General features: G+C 44.9%; 1 protein-coding gene across 13 annotated transcripts in view; it reads left to right on the top strand.

Moving 5' to 3' along the window:
- Positions 1 to 14,201, top strand: part of LOC125969391 (teneurin-3) — a 519,170-nt gene that overhangs the window by 385,009 nt on the left and 119,960 nt on the right. For all 13 annotated transcript variants that reach the window (XR_007481537.2, XM_049721351.2, XM_068650689.1 and 10 more), the window contains 3 exons: positions 10,891 to 11,022; positions 11,087 to 11,222; positions 12,740 to 12,883. Coding sequence is in view for 12 of the 13 variants with exons in the window: in XM_049721351.2 (XP_049577308.1) it covers positions 10,891 to 11,022; positions 11,087 to 11,222; positions 12,740 to 12,883 (412 nt within the window). In the remaining variant the exon portion in view is untranslated. The remainder of the gene's footprint in view (positions 1 to 10,890; positions 11,023 to 11,086; positions 11,223 to 12,739; positions 12,884 to 14,201) is intronic.

The following is a 14,201-nucleotide window of genomic DNA, read 5'->3' as shown; positions in this document are numbered from 1 at the left end:
CATCATGGAAGAATGTCATATTTACACATACACAAGTATGTAAGACATAAAGAACATAAAGAGAAACAGTTGCAGTTCTTGTATGGGTGCATAGAGAGCATGGAATCAAGCGAATTGGATAGATTTGCACACTCATCCACCATCTTGTGTTAGGTTTTCATACAAGCAAATGATGGTCAACACCCTGCATGCTTTTATCAAAACCCAATAATCATCCGTCCATCAGTTTTGTACCCCCCTTATCCTCAATAAGGTTGCAGGTAAGCCTGGAGCCTGTCACAATTGACTTTGGATGAGAGGCGGGGTATCCCCTGGACTGGTTGCCAGTCAATGCAGGGCAGAGAAGAACAAACTGGGCACATTCAGACTAAGACAATTTATCTTCAATGCTTTTGGAATGTGGGAGGGAGCCAAAATTCTCAGAGAAAACTATAAGGAAATAAGGAAGAACATCCAAGGCCATCTGAACGAATGCTTCCTAACTATTTTTACTGTACGTGTGTGCATATGAGAGTCCCTATGTCAAGCGGAGCAGAATGAACTTGTGCACAAATGGAACAATGTGTGAGAATTGCTGATCAAAAGCATATGGAAAGCTGCTCCTTTTATTTATTTATTTTTTTGGTATGGCGCCGCTGTGAGTGGCAGCCTCCCAGCAGTGTTCTCTCTTTTCCTCTTTATTTCGTTCTTTTCTCCTTTTTCTTTCTTTCTATTTGTCCATTTGGCGATGCTGGTGCCTTCTACCGCACCTCGGCATGTGCAGATCACTTCAGATCGGATATTTTTTTTCCCTGGGACCGGGATGGCTGCGCACATCAGTCAGGACCGGCGTGACTCTACGACAGCTTCCTGCTCATCCGGCTGGTGCTGACTGGGTCCCTCGCCTTGGCCTCGCAGCCGCGACCCCTGTGGGGAGTCCACTCCCTCGTGCTCGTCGGAACCAACGACCTTCGCCGTGCCAGCCCCATGGAGACCATCTGCACGTACCCCGACTGGGTGCCCAGGACGCTGCTCACACGTTTGCCTGTTTTGTGATGTTTTCACCCATTCATGACCACGTCCATTGGGCGCCGTTGAACTTGACTGCCCTTGCACCTGTGTATGGACCCCATGGAGGCTATTTTGTGTGTTTTGGGGTGTTCTTTGGTATTGGGAAGGCTGGTTGGCCGCTGTTACTTTTTTTTTTCCTTTGTCTTGTTGCTTTGCTTTGATGGCTATTAACTTTTGCACTTTATGGCTTTCTTTGTGGCGCCGTTTTGTGGCAGCCTTATAAGAGCCTATTGAGTTGCGCTCATGCCATCTGTGTGTGTGTGTGTACTGCTGGGGCCTGAATTTCCCCACCCTCGGGGATCAATAAATGTTCAATCAATCAATCAATCCTTAGCTTTGGTGAAGCTGGATCCACTAGAGCAGTGGTCCCCAACCTTTTTTGCGCCACAGACCGGTTACATGTCAGAAATATTTTCGCGGACCGGCCTTTATATCAATAAATGATATATTAATATAAATAAATAATACATTTATAGTAAATATATAAATATGATGAAATAAAATGATACGACTAGCATAAAAACAAGTATAAACGACATGAAAATAAAACTCACCATTACATTGAATTGGTGGGAGCACTGAGCTTGTTTCTCAGAAACGAGCCGGTCCCCTCTAGGCGTAATCGGGGACAATGACACCCGAAGTGGTTAAGGTTTGTCTTTTAATACAGGATGCTTGGTCTCCATGTGCCGAAGCAGTTTTGAAGGCTTCATTGCCTCGTTAGCTAGCCTGTCGCCACATATTATGCAGAGTGGGCTTGGCGCCTCAGACTCACCTGTGGCGATAAATCCATATTTTAAGTGGGACTCCAGAAATTTTGTTTTAAATGCAGCTTTCCCTTTCTTAGAAGTCATAGTTCTTCTCTTCTTCTTCCATTTCCTCATTGGGCTTTTTTCCCTTTCCGAAGAAGCTTTGCAAACATCTCTGTTTCTTGCTCATATTTGCTTGCTTCGCGGGCTTGACTGCGGTGACATATCACGTGACCGAGACGAGCGTCTTGACCTGAACTGACGGATGTAATTGGGAGAATCGCCATTTTTTTTACATTTTTCAAAATAAATTCTTACTCATTTTTGCTAGCTTTTCGGGTTTGCCTGGGGAAACATGTCACGTGACCAGGACGAGCGTCTTGACCTGAATTAATTGATCGTTGATAAAAAAAAAAAATGTTTTTTTTTTCTGTGCAGCTTGGCACAGCATGGTACCAGTCCGCTGACTGGGGGTTGGGGACCACTGCACTAGAGAGGAGAGGAGAGGAGAGGAGAGGAGAGGAGAGGAGAGGAGAGGAGAGGAGAGGAGAGGAGAGGAGAGGAGAGGGGTGAAAAGGCCTGTCTAAAAGGAAGGAGACGTAATGTATCTGCAATAGACACTAAATGTGTGGCTAATGAAAAGGCAATAGTGCAGTACAAACATATCTAACAAATGGAATCAAAATAGATCAAGGAAGGACAACTTTGAGACCATGAGGTCCACACGTTTTAGTCATGCACCAATTCTCACAAGGGTCGTGGGATGAAGGAAAAATACATATCTTTGAAATTCAGATACATTATATGAAAGTAATTTACAAAGACACGTCCCTTCTGTTCATTAGAATTAACAGTCTTTACATGAATACATATTGATATCCTGTCTGATCTTTCTTGGTAATATTCAGTATGTGTGACAGACACATTTTGGAATTTACCCTTGTATGTGACTCAAAAGAGTGACCCTCCATTCCAAAGCCCTTTCAGTTGAGCTTTTGCTGATTAGCATTTTTATTGTTCCTCCCTTTCCCAGTGGCTTTTTTAGATCATTGCCCCCACATTCCACCAACTCTGAGGTGTCCCACTATTGACATCACAGTTCTTTCCTTTTTATGTGGCCGCCAACTGCTCACCTCCTTCTGGTTCAACACTAGGTCACATTCAATTTATGCTGTTGGTCTTCCACTCAGTAAAACCCACACATTCAAAGTTTTAACCATACTGTATGCAAATGCGCATATGCACACTAAACATCATCATCGGTTTAAAGTCCGTTTTCCAGGAGCCGCTGGGTTGGACTGGGTTCTTGATATGGCTTTTGTTAGAGATTTGCTCACTCCTACTTATTTTGCAAGAACCAAACAGGAGACAAGCAAGTTCTTTTAGACACCTGCAGGTGGAGAGTCCATTCGTCGCTGTCTGAACAGCGATGATCGAATGAAGTCTGAAAAGTCTCCTTCCTGCAAGGGCATATTTATTAGGAGGAACAGAGTGGGGGTGAGAGTGGGGGTCAGAGTAGACAAATGGCCGAAGCCCCTGGCTGATCAAAGCACGGCAGGGGGTCCTTCACGATGTTGTGTGAACAAAACAACTTTGATTGCTTCCTCTGCAGCAAGTCAATCAGTTCAAAAGATCTTAGCACTTTGTTCTTCTACTTTTGTTAAGACAGGACAGGCGAGGGTAATTATTACAGGTTACATTCCAACATAATCCTACGATAAAGATAACCTGGAAAACCCTAACAGCTTTCTTCCACTGGGAACGGTCCATGGCGATCTTGTGGTCAAGTCAAGTCAAGTCAAGTTTATTTGTATAGCCCTAAATCACAAACAGTCTCAAAGGGCTTCACATAGACAAAAATTGACAATTAGTCTCAAAGCATCCCCTGATCTTAAGCTCCCAAAAGGGCAAGGAAAAACTCAAAAACCCCTACCAGGGGAAAATGAGAAACCTTGAGAAGGGACCACAGATGGAAGGATCCCCCTTTCAGGATCACCAGGTTGTAATGGATGCAGAGAGGGCACAAGTAATACATAATATGAAAATCAATGAAAAAATGGATGTCGGAGGTGCCCTCGATTGTCCTGGCAGTGTCTTCAAGGAGGTTGAGTTGCAGTTTCCTCATCTTGAATTGGTCTCCGAGAATCCAGCTAGCCGCTATCAGCTTTTGGGGGGTGGGCAGAGAGAACAAAAACAAACTCCGGCCGAATCGGCCACTACAAGTTAGTTAAAGGCCATCTCATAGAAATGTGTCTTTAAATGTGTCTTAAATGTTTCTACTGAGGTAGCAGTTCTAATATCCATTGGTAGGGCATTCCAAAGCTCTGGAGCCCGAATAGAGAATGCTCTAGAACCTGCAGACATTTTCCCTCGGTGTAACTAAAAGACTAGCGTTTTGCGAACGAAGGTTACGAGACGGAACATAAGGAACGACTAGGTCGACGAGATATGAAGGCGCTAAGCCATGTAGTGATTTATAGGTTAGTACACTGTTTCCCAACCAGTGTGCCGGTGTCACGTGAGAGATGTTCCGTGGGAAATTGTCCAACATTAAATACCGAGCGAATTGTAAACGGGATTACCAAACCACAGGTCAGTTTCCGCAAGGCTAATCGTGCATGCATGGCAAATCGGAGAATTTTGAGATTTCATGTTGTGGCATCGGGACATACTCAATTTATGTGTGTGTTGCTGTTAGTGTTGGCTCGTGAGTGAACGATTCGTTCAAAAAAGGTTGGGAAACACTGGGTTAGTAGAAGAACCTTGAAGTCACATCTTAAATGGACTGGGAGCCAATGTAAGTTGGCTAATATTGGGGTAATGTGATCAAATTTTCTTGTCCGTGAGAGCAGCCTCGCAGCAGCATTTTGTACTGACTGTAGACTTTGGATGAGGGACTTAGGAAGACCAGAGAATAATACATTACAGTAGTCCAGGCGCGATGTGACGAACGCATGTATAATAGTTTACGCATCCCCGGTCGAGAGGATCAGACGAATCTTAGCAATATTACGAAGGTGAAAAAACGCAATTCTGGTTATATTCTTAATGTGTTTTTGAAAGGAGAGTGTTTGGTCAAATATTACCCCGAGATTAGTTACAGTATCACTCTGGGTGATGGTACGGCTATCTATAGTTATAGTGGTTTCCTTAAATAAGTGTTGATATCGAGTAGGACCAATTATCAACATCTCAGTTTTATCTGGGTTAAGACGAAGGAAGTTGAGAGACATCCATTGCTTGATCTCCCTCCGCAAGGCACGCCTCGAGATTACAACAGTCCCGCGGATCTGTCATCGATAACGGCATATATAATTGGGTGTCATCCGCGTAGCATTGAAAACTAATATTATATTTACGTATTGTGTCCCCAAGCGGAATCATATAAATATAAAATAAAATCGGTCCGAGTACCGATCCCTGTGGGACACCACACGTAACATTATAGAGCTCAGAGGACATATTGCCATGGATCACTCGGTGCGTCCTGTCTGATAGATAGGAATAGAACCAGCCTAGTGCTGACCCTGAGATACCAACACAACTTTTAAGACCCCCTAATAAAATATCGAAGTCTACAGTGTCAAAGGCAGCACTAAGATCAAGTAGTAACAATACAGACGACGTATTTGAATCCATAGCTATGAGGAGATCATTAGTCACTTTAGCAAGTGCTGTCTCTGTGGAATTATTAGCTCTAAAACCAGACTGAAAAGAGTCATATCGATTATTAGCGACCATGTAATGAATAAGCTCCTGCGCTACTACTTTTTCAAGAACTTTTGCTATGAATGGGAGGTTTGAAACTGGCCTATAATTACTGAGACAGTCCGGGTCAAGATTTGCTCGCTTAAGTAATGGTTTAATAATAACGGTTTTAAAGGCTGTTGGCACTATCCCAGAGGAGACAGACAGATTAATTATATTTAAGATGGACGGTCCTAAAATTAGTAGTTTGGCTGGAAGCGGGTCGAGTAAACATGTTGTTTGTTTAGCCGCACTAACCAATTGTGTAAGCCTTTCAAGGGACACACTTTTAAAATTTGATTTTGATTTTGGTTGATGCCGAGTGCCTTCATGTCGGCTAACACGGTTGTCTGCCAGGTCTTTATAGGTCGGCCACTGGGTCTTGTTCTCTCTACATTCTCTCTCACGACATAACTTTCTTCACCCAGTCGTTCTCGTCCTTCCTCACTACATGTCCGTACCATCGCAGTCTGCCTCTCCTTACCACATCCACTATGGCCTCCACTCCCATCTTCTTTCTCAGCTCTGCACTGTTTTTTTTTCCCTCATTGACACACCACACATCCATCTGATCATCCTCATTTCTGCTCTGTTTAGTTTGTCTTCGTGTTCTGTTTTCGAGCTCATGCCTCACTTCCGTACGTCATACTACTTCTGACGCAGGCTGAGTACACTTGGCCTCTCATCTTCAGGGATGGCCTTAGATGTTAAGAAGGACATGATTTCCCTGAATTTCTTCCACCCGCTTCTCACCCTTGTTGTCACTGCTAGGTCCACCCCCCCCATCAGCGTTAAGCATGTCTCCAAGATAGCAGAAGCTGTCCACCACCTCATACATCTCCCCATCTACTATGAGCCCCTCTTGCTCAGCTGGGTTTGCTTGGGCAACTTCTCCCCTGCACCGCTTGCATTTGAAGGTCTCACTTGCAGCTAGTAGGCTGCCTTTTACTCCACTGCATCTCCGGTGTACCCATCTCTAACAACCCTTGCACCGGATAGAGTTAGCTTGCACTCCCTTCCCGCAAACTCCACATGGCCATGCTCCTGAATGTGGTACCACTCCCAGGCCAGCACCAACGACCATGACCTTTGATTTTGCCGCATTCACCTTCATTCCTTTCACTTCCAGGCAGGTCCTGTCGAATGCTTTTTCCAGGTCAACAAAAGCGAACTACAACCTCTTCCTCTTCTCCTGGTGTTTCTCTTGCATCTGTCGGGTGACAAAAATTGTGTCTGTTGTACCATTACCAGGCATGAAACCTTACTGCATCTTGTCCACCTCTACCCATGACCTCACCCTCCTTTCCAACACCCTATGTAACAACTTCATTCCATGCTCCAGCAGCTATATGGCCCTGTATGACCCGCATGCGAGTGGGTCCCCCTTCCCTTTGAATAGCGGCACCAGGACGCTTCTTGTCCAGTCTTCCGGAATGTGCCCCTCAGCGATGACACTGTTACACAGGTCAGTCATCCACTGCACACCGATGTCTCCCGCTGCCTTTAGCATCTCTGCCACCACTCCAGATGGTCCAGCTGCCTTTCCATCCTTCATGGCCTTCATGGCTTTCCCCACTTCTGTTCGCGTGATCAGGCCACATTCACCCTCCACTTCCTCGCATCCCAACTCTCCATCCCAGTCATCCTCTGTTGTCTGTCACAATGTTGCCATCCTCATCCTTTACACAGTTTGCACCGGTCACATCACGCCTCTCCTTAACCATTTGCTTTGCTATCTTGAAAAAGCTCTTTCGTCCTCTCTCACTCTCCAATTCACTTGCAAATTATTTCCTCTTGGTCTCTTGGGCCTCCCACACTGCTGTCCGTGACGCCCTCTTTGCCTCTACATACCGCGCTCGGTCTGCCTCCCTTTTAGATTTCTTCCATACTTTATGGCACCTCCTCTTCTCATTCACCACTCTTTCGACGCTGTCATTCCACCACCATGTCTCTCTTTCTCTTGCTTTATCCTTTGACCATCCGCACACCTCCTCTGTAGCTTCAAGCAGAGCCTTCTTCATTGCCTGCCACTTGCCATCCACACCACCCGACTCCATCATCTCCTCCACTTCTTCTGCTATATGCTCAATCTTCTCCCTAAACTCGTTTTTACTCCCTGCGCTATGTAGCTTCCACACCTTCAACTTGGGAGGATGCTTCTTAGCCCCCACCTTCTTGATTCGCAGAGTTAGGTCTCCGATGACTAGGCGATGCTGAGACACACACTCTTCTCCGGGGATTGCCTTGGCATCCCTGACCAGGACGCGGTCCTCCTTTCTGACCATGATGTAATCTATTGTGCTCTTGCAGCCACCCGAACTGTATGTTACTAATTTGGCTTCGTCCTTCTTGAAAAGCGTGTTGCACAGCACCAGCTCCAGTGCGTCGCCGAACTCTACCCATGTACCCCCTCAAAGCCATCTGACTCCCTCCCCACGTGTCCATTCAGATCACCTCCCAGAATTATGACCTCATTCTGGGGGACCCCTGACAGCACCATGATGGCCTTGTCCCAGAACATATTCTTCTCGTCCTGACTTCTGCCAACTTGAGGGGCATAGATTGAAATGACGTTTGTCAGGCGCTTCCCAACAATCAACTTCACAAAGATGATCCGCTCATTTACCCTGCTAATGCTTAGCACTTGATCTATTCACTTTTCAGCGATAAGTACTCCAACACCACCAGTCCCTTCATTGCAGCCTTGCCAGAAGAACTTGTACCTTTTGCCGATTGCACCCATCATCCTTGCACTTCCACCCTTCCATCTCGATTCCTGGACACAGCAGACATCCACCCTTCTCCTGTGTAGAGCCTCAACCACCTCCCCGGATCGGTGCGACATGCTGCCGATGTTCCATGTAGCCACCCTAACACGTGCCTCCTGCCCCTCTCTATTCCGGTTCAGGCCTCCCCGCAGTCCATCGGGCTGGGCTGAGAGCCGTCATATCCACCTGCGGTTTGGCCTCCTTTTCCATCCTTCTTTTTGTCGTAGGCTGATGAAAATGCCCACAGGGTACTTAAGGCTGTACCTCGCCTCTTCTGTGTTTGTCTAGCCATACTGAGAATATTTTTGGAGCTAAACTTTTTACAGTCGGATGCCCTTCCTGACACCAACCCAAGGGGAAATTGATTTTCTGTAGGGGTTGACTCCCTTAGCCCATTCCTCTCCCGAGGAGCCCACTGGGCAGTGGTACTATTTAACCCATAGTTGGGGGCTAGTTCTTGGGCACCAGGGCGTGTCCACACACCGGTGGGCCTGCATGCCGCGCGTCGAGGGGCCAGACATCCTCCGAGTCCCTTGTAGTTTGGCCTGGGTCCGTGTTGTACCCAGTTACCATGTGTCGCCGCGTGGAGGCACTACATAGGGCTTTCTGTTAGAGAGGCTATGTACTGGTAGGGAGAGACTTACGCACTCGGCTCTCCCGTTCGCATACTGCTAGCCAGCGGTGAGGGTTGACAGTGAGAAGTGACATGCACTGGGCACTCCACCAACACACTAGACGCATCACAACAACCTGACTTGGTCTGATGAAGTCAGACACACTAAACATTCATCATTTTGCATAACCTTTGTCTTGAAAAGTCAAAATGATAGAAGTCATGTGTCTGTATACAATTAAAATATAGCACATTTAAAACTAATGAATAAAAAAAATCACAGTGAACATCAACATGTCAAGGAGGGTGGTATGCTGCGTGTGTCATGATCTAAATCAAAGCAGCCCTCCTGCTTGTCCTTCAACTGCAGGTACACCTGATAAAATATGTACTTGAACATGTCTTCAAAGATGTAGCACAGGTGAGGACTCGTCCCCGCTGTTTAGGAAACATTACTTGAAAGGATGTTTCAAGTGCAGCCAGATTTCATTACCAACACACCTGACCATGTTTTCAATCAAAATGAACAAAACTTGGCTGCCTCACACTATTTATTTTGAATCTGTGGTAGATCATCAAGTATTCTTCTCCCAGTTTTGAGTCATCTCCAATGACTACCCGATTAACATTATGATGGTCCGTCCATCTATCAATCACAGCATCCATTTTCTGCATGAGTAAGCTTGAGCCTATCCCAGCGAACTGAGCAAGAAGTAGGGTAGACCTTAGGCTGGTCACCAGCTAATTAGGGTGCATAATAGGTAAAGGTATTTGTATTTATTATACACTCCCATCATAATCACTTTCACGATAACGTTATATTTGAACTGTACAAAAAACACATACATTTCAAAATTATTTGCCAACAGAGGATAGCAATAAAAATAAGGTTAGAAAGATAATTGTGAAAATGATTGTGAGCTTCGGGAGGACAGCACCCCCACTTCACTCCGGTGAACATCCAGGGATCGGACATTGAGGTAGTGGAGAACTAAACATTCCTGGGTGTTCGCCTTAATAACAAACTGGAGTGGACTGATCACACCCACGCCCTGTACAAGAAGGGCCAGAGTCACCTCCACCTGCTGAGAAAGGAGACTGAGGTCCTTCAGTGTGTGCAGGGCTCTCCTCAGAACCTTCTATGACTCTGTGGTGGCCTCAGCCATCCTCTACGCTGTGGTCTGCTGGGGTGGGGGCAGTACTGACCTGGACAGGGGGAAACCGAATAAGATGGTCAGGAGCGCGAGCTCTGTCCTGGGCTGTCCCCTGGACTCCATTGAGGTTGTGGGTGAGAGGAGGACATTAATTAAGCTGAAATCCATCATGGACAACACCTCTCACCTCCTCCATGACATCGGGCGGTCCCTGAGCAGCTCCTTTAGCAGCAGACTATTACACTCACGGTGTAGGAAGGAACGATTCCGCAGGTCCTTCATTCCCTCTGCTGTCAAACTCTGCAACATGCGTGGCACCTGATATAATTGTGTTTCATCTCTACTAGCGGCACTTGTCTTTGTCCTTGCCCGTTATTTATCCTTTTTTTGAAATTTTGGCACTTGTATTCTTGCACTCGTATGCGCTGCTGTGACAAGTAAATTTCCCCGCTGTGGGATGAATAAAGTTCTATCATCCTCATCAATTGCATTCTAAAAACAGATGGGTTCAAAAAAATCCAATTTGAGTCAAAATGACCAAATGACGATCCATTACTTGGGTCAATTTGACCAAACCCAAAAAATTGGTTGTTTTGTTCAAAGAAAACCACAAGGGTTGACAAAACAAAAAATTGGTTGTTTTGTACAAAGAAAACTAGAACGTTTGGTTAACTTCACCCAAATTGTGGCTTGATCCTTTTTTGACCCAAATGTTTGACTCAACAGTTTTTAGAGTTCTATTCAATCATAGTGCTAATGATTCTTTTTTTTTTTATTATTATTTTTTTTTATCTTATTCTAATCCACAGGTTTTACAAGAAGAAACTGCAATCCCTGGTAGTTATCTCAACCTGATCTACCTAAGTTCAAGAGCTGCAGGTTATAAGCCAGTCGTCAAAGTCACCATGACACAGTCATCTATACCTTTTAACCTGATGAAGGTGAGATATGAAATATATTCATGAAGATATGTTAAGGGAAAGATACAATTCTTATTTGCTCCAGGTTCATTTGATGGTGGCTGTGGTGGGACGTCTCTTCCAAAAATGGTTCCCAGCTCAGCCAAATCTTTCTTACACCTTCATTTGGGACAAGACAGATGCTTATGGTCAACGTGTTTATGGACTATTAGAGGCAGTTGGTAAGTTTCTCTGTAAAAGTGTTTTTTTGTTTGTTTTTTGTTTCATTCATAGTAGCTAGATCAGCGATGGTCAACTGGAACCTGGTGGATCGCATATGACCCGCATCCACGCTCTTGAGTCCACCCTCAATTAATACCCACCCCAAAAAATTCATGAAAAAAAATAAAAGGGAAGAATGTTTTTTTTTATCTTTTTGGGGGGAATGGGGGGAATATGTTTCCTTTACTATCGTGGCCCTCATATTCGTAGCTTGGCTCCTGTGGATTCACGGTTTGCTGATTTATTTTCAATGTTGTTAAAGTCAAAGTCCCAAGTTAAAGTCCCAAAGTTAAAGTCCCAATGATCATCGTCACACACACATCTGGGTGTGGTGAAATTTGTCCTCTGCATTTAACCCATCCCCATGTGATTTTGATCCATCCCCTGGGGGAGAGGGGAGCAGTGAGCAGCAGCGGTGCCGCGCTCGGGAATCATTTGGTGATCTAACCCCCCAATTCCAACCCTTAATGCTGAGTGCCAAGCAGGGAGGCAATGGGTCCCATTTTTATAGTCTTTGGTATGACCCGGCCGGGGTTTGAACCCACAACCTTCCAGTATCAGGGCGGACACTCTACTACTAGGCCACTGAGCTGGTTGTTTTTAGGGTTATTCTTTGATTGAAACTTTATTGATCCCTGGGGGTGGGGAAATATTTTTCGTTATGCTCCTTTGAGGGGGTGGACAACCCATGTTTTTGTGTTTTTTTCATTCGCATTTTCTGAGAGACCTATCAATTGAGATACTGATGTAGTTGGTATTGCAGTACAACATTGTTTTGTTTTTGTTTTATTTATTTATTTTAATGAGCAACATAATGATACAGTTGCATTGCTAACATTTTGTCTCCATCTGTTCCTCTGAAATAACTACTTTAAAACAAAATCTTTTCACACAATCAAAATGGCAGAATAAGTAGCTGGCAGCTTCATGAAAGTTTAATACTGCTTGTGTGTATGTGTTTATTAGTTTGCACAATGATTTCGCAGATGTCCCACCCCTTGACATTGTAATGTTGTAGTGACGGCAGACAGCCCTGAACAGAAGTTATCAAACTGTTTGTGTGTGTGTGTGTGTGTGTTTGTGTGTGTGTGTGTATGTGTGTGTGTGTGTATGTGTGTATGTGTGTGTGTGTATGTGTGCGTGCGTGTGTGTGTGTGTGTGTGTGCGTGTGTGTGCGTGTGTGTGCGCGCGCGTGTGCGTGTGCGCGTGTGTGTGTGTGTGTGTGCGTGCGTGCGTGCGTGCGTGCGTGCGTGCGTGCGTGCGTGCGTGTGTGTGTGTATGTCGAAAACCCTTGGAAAAGCAACAGTGGGAGTCAGTTGATAAAGCAGAAAGATAGAGGTTAAAACCCTCTCTGTGGTTATAAACCAGTGATGTTTGCTTTTCTTTGAATGACAGGATCGTACTAATAGTTATTTGGCGGGAGCACAGGTCCATGAAGCAGCTGAATAACTGACCATGAATTCGCTTTGTCGCTTAGTGTCGGTGGGGTTCGAATATGAGTCTTGCCTGGACCTGATCCTGTGGGAGAAGAGAACAGCCGTTTTACAAGGCTACGAGATGGATGCTTCCAACATTGGAGGATGGACTCTCGATAAACATCACATTTTGGATGTACAAAATGGTAGGAGGCTGGATTGGAATCAACACTGGATATGAATCATCACATATAGTGCAGACTCTACATTTACATACAGTAAAAGCATTTATTCACATACATTTAGGGCAGCAGTGGTTCAGTCTTTTGGTACGTTATTTTGGATTGGAGGGTCAGGGATGAAAGTATATGTGGAAAATGCAACAATTTATGAAAACATCATAGTCATGACTAACAGCAAGGCCCCAGAAACCTTTCCAAATCATCTGAGATACCAAAGTACCCATCATTGTGTCATTCACTCCTTTGCCTACTTAGCTGCCTCTATGTGGTCTGTTTCTTTTTGTGGGGTAATTCATGTAGTATATATATACAGCAAAATACAATTCCATATCAGGGTCAAAAGAATTATCAATTAATTTAAAAAAGCAAATAATCCTTAGTGCTTGACTGTTTTTAGAGCTCATTTGTATTTTAGTGGCAACATGTTCTGTGACAATAACTTAAATTACTTTCCAGGCCAAACTCAATATCATCCATCCATCCATCCATTTTCTGAACCGCTTAGTCCCCACGGGGGTCGCGGGCGTGCTGGAGCCTATCCCAGCCGTCATCGGGCAGTAGGCGGGGGACACCCTGAACTGGTTGCCAGCCAATCGCAGGGCACACAGAGACAGACAACCAATCTCACTCACACACACCTAGGGACAATTTTGGAGTCTTCAATCGGCCTACCAAGCATGTTTTTTGGAATGTGGGAAGAAACCGGAGTGCCCGGAGAAAACCCACGCGGGCCCGGGGAGAACATGCAAACTCCACACAGGGAGGGCCGTAGGTGGAATTGAACCCGCACCCTCCTAACTGTGAGGCGGACGTGCTACCCAGTGCGCCACCGAGCCGCACAACTCAATATCATTAACTGTTTAATCTAGCATGCAGTAATAAGAGGATGAATTTAATTGCAGTTTAAAATAATTTTAATCCTAGCAGTAGGTGTGTGTGTGCACGTGTGTCAACAAATTGTCGTGTTTCGGTTATATTTCACTCAGCATTTGCAAAGTCTATACAACAGTCAAGATGCTCCCCTTTCTTGTAAAATCCCAAATGTTTCTACACAAAACAAACACATTGTTGGGTCTTAAAAATCTCATTTTTCTCGCCTCCATGATCCATATTATGTGCTTGAAATAAATCCTAGGAGCCAACCCGAGATGACGTGCACTATAGAAAATTTTTCAAAACAACGTTCAAACTTACATTTACAGTGAATCAGTCAATCAATAGCATAAAAATGATGTTGTTTCGATGTGTGGCCTGCATCACTGTACTAGTTCAGCGCAGATCG

Source organism: Syngnathus scovelli, chromosome 5 (assembly GCF_024217435.2).
Source record: "Syngnathus scovelli strain Florida chromosome 5, RoL_Ssco_1.2, whole genome shotgun sequence".
NCBI classification, from domain to species: Eukaryota; Metazoa; Chordata; class Actinopteri; order Syngnathiformes; family Syngnathidae; genus Syngnathus; species Syngnathus scovelli.
Note: the sequence above shows the minus strand (reverse complement) of the source record. Positions and strands in the feature narration are given on the sequence as shown.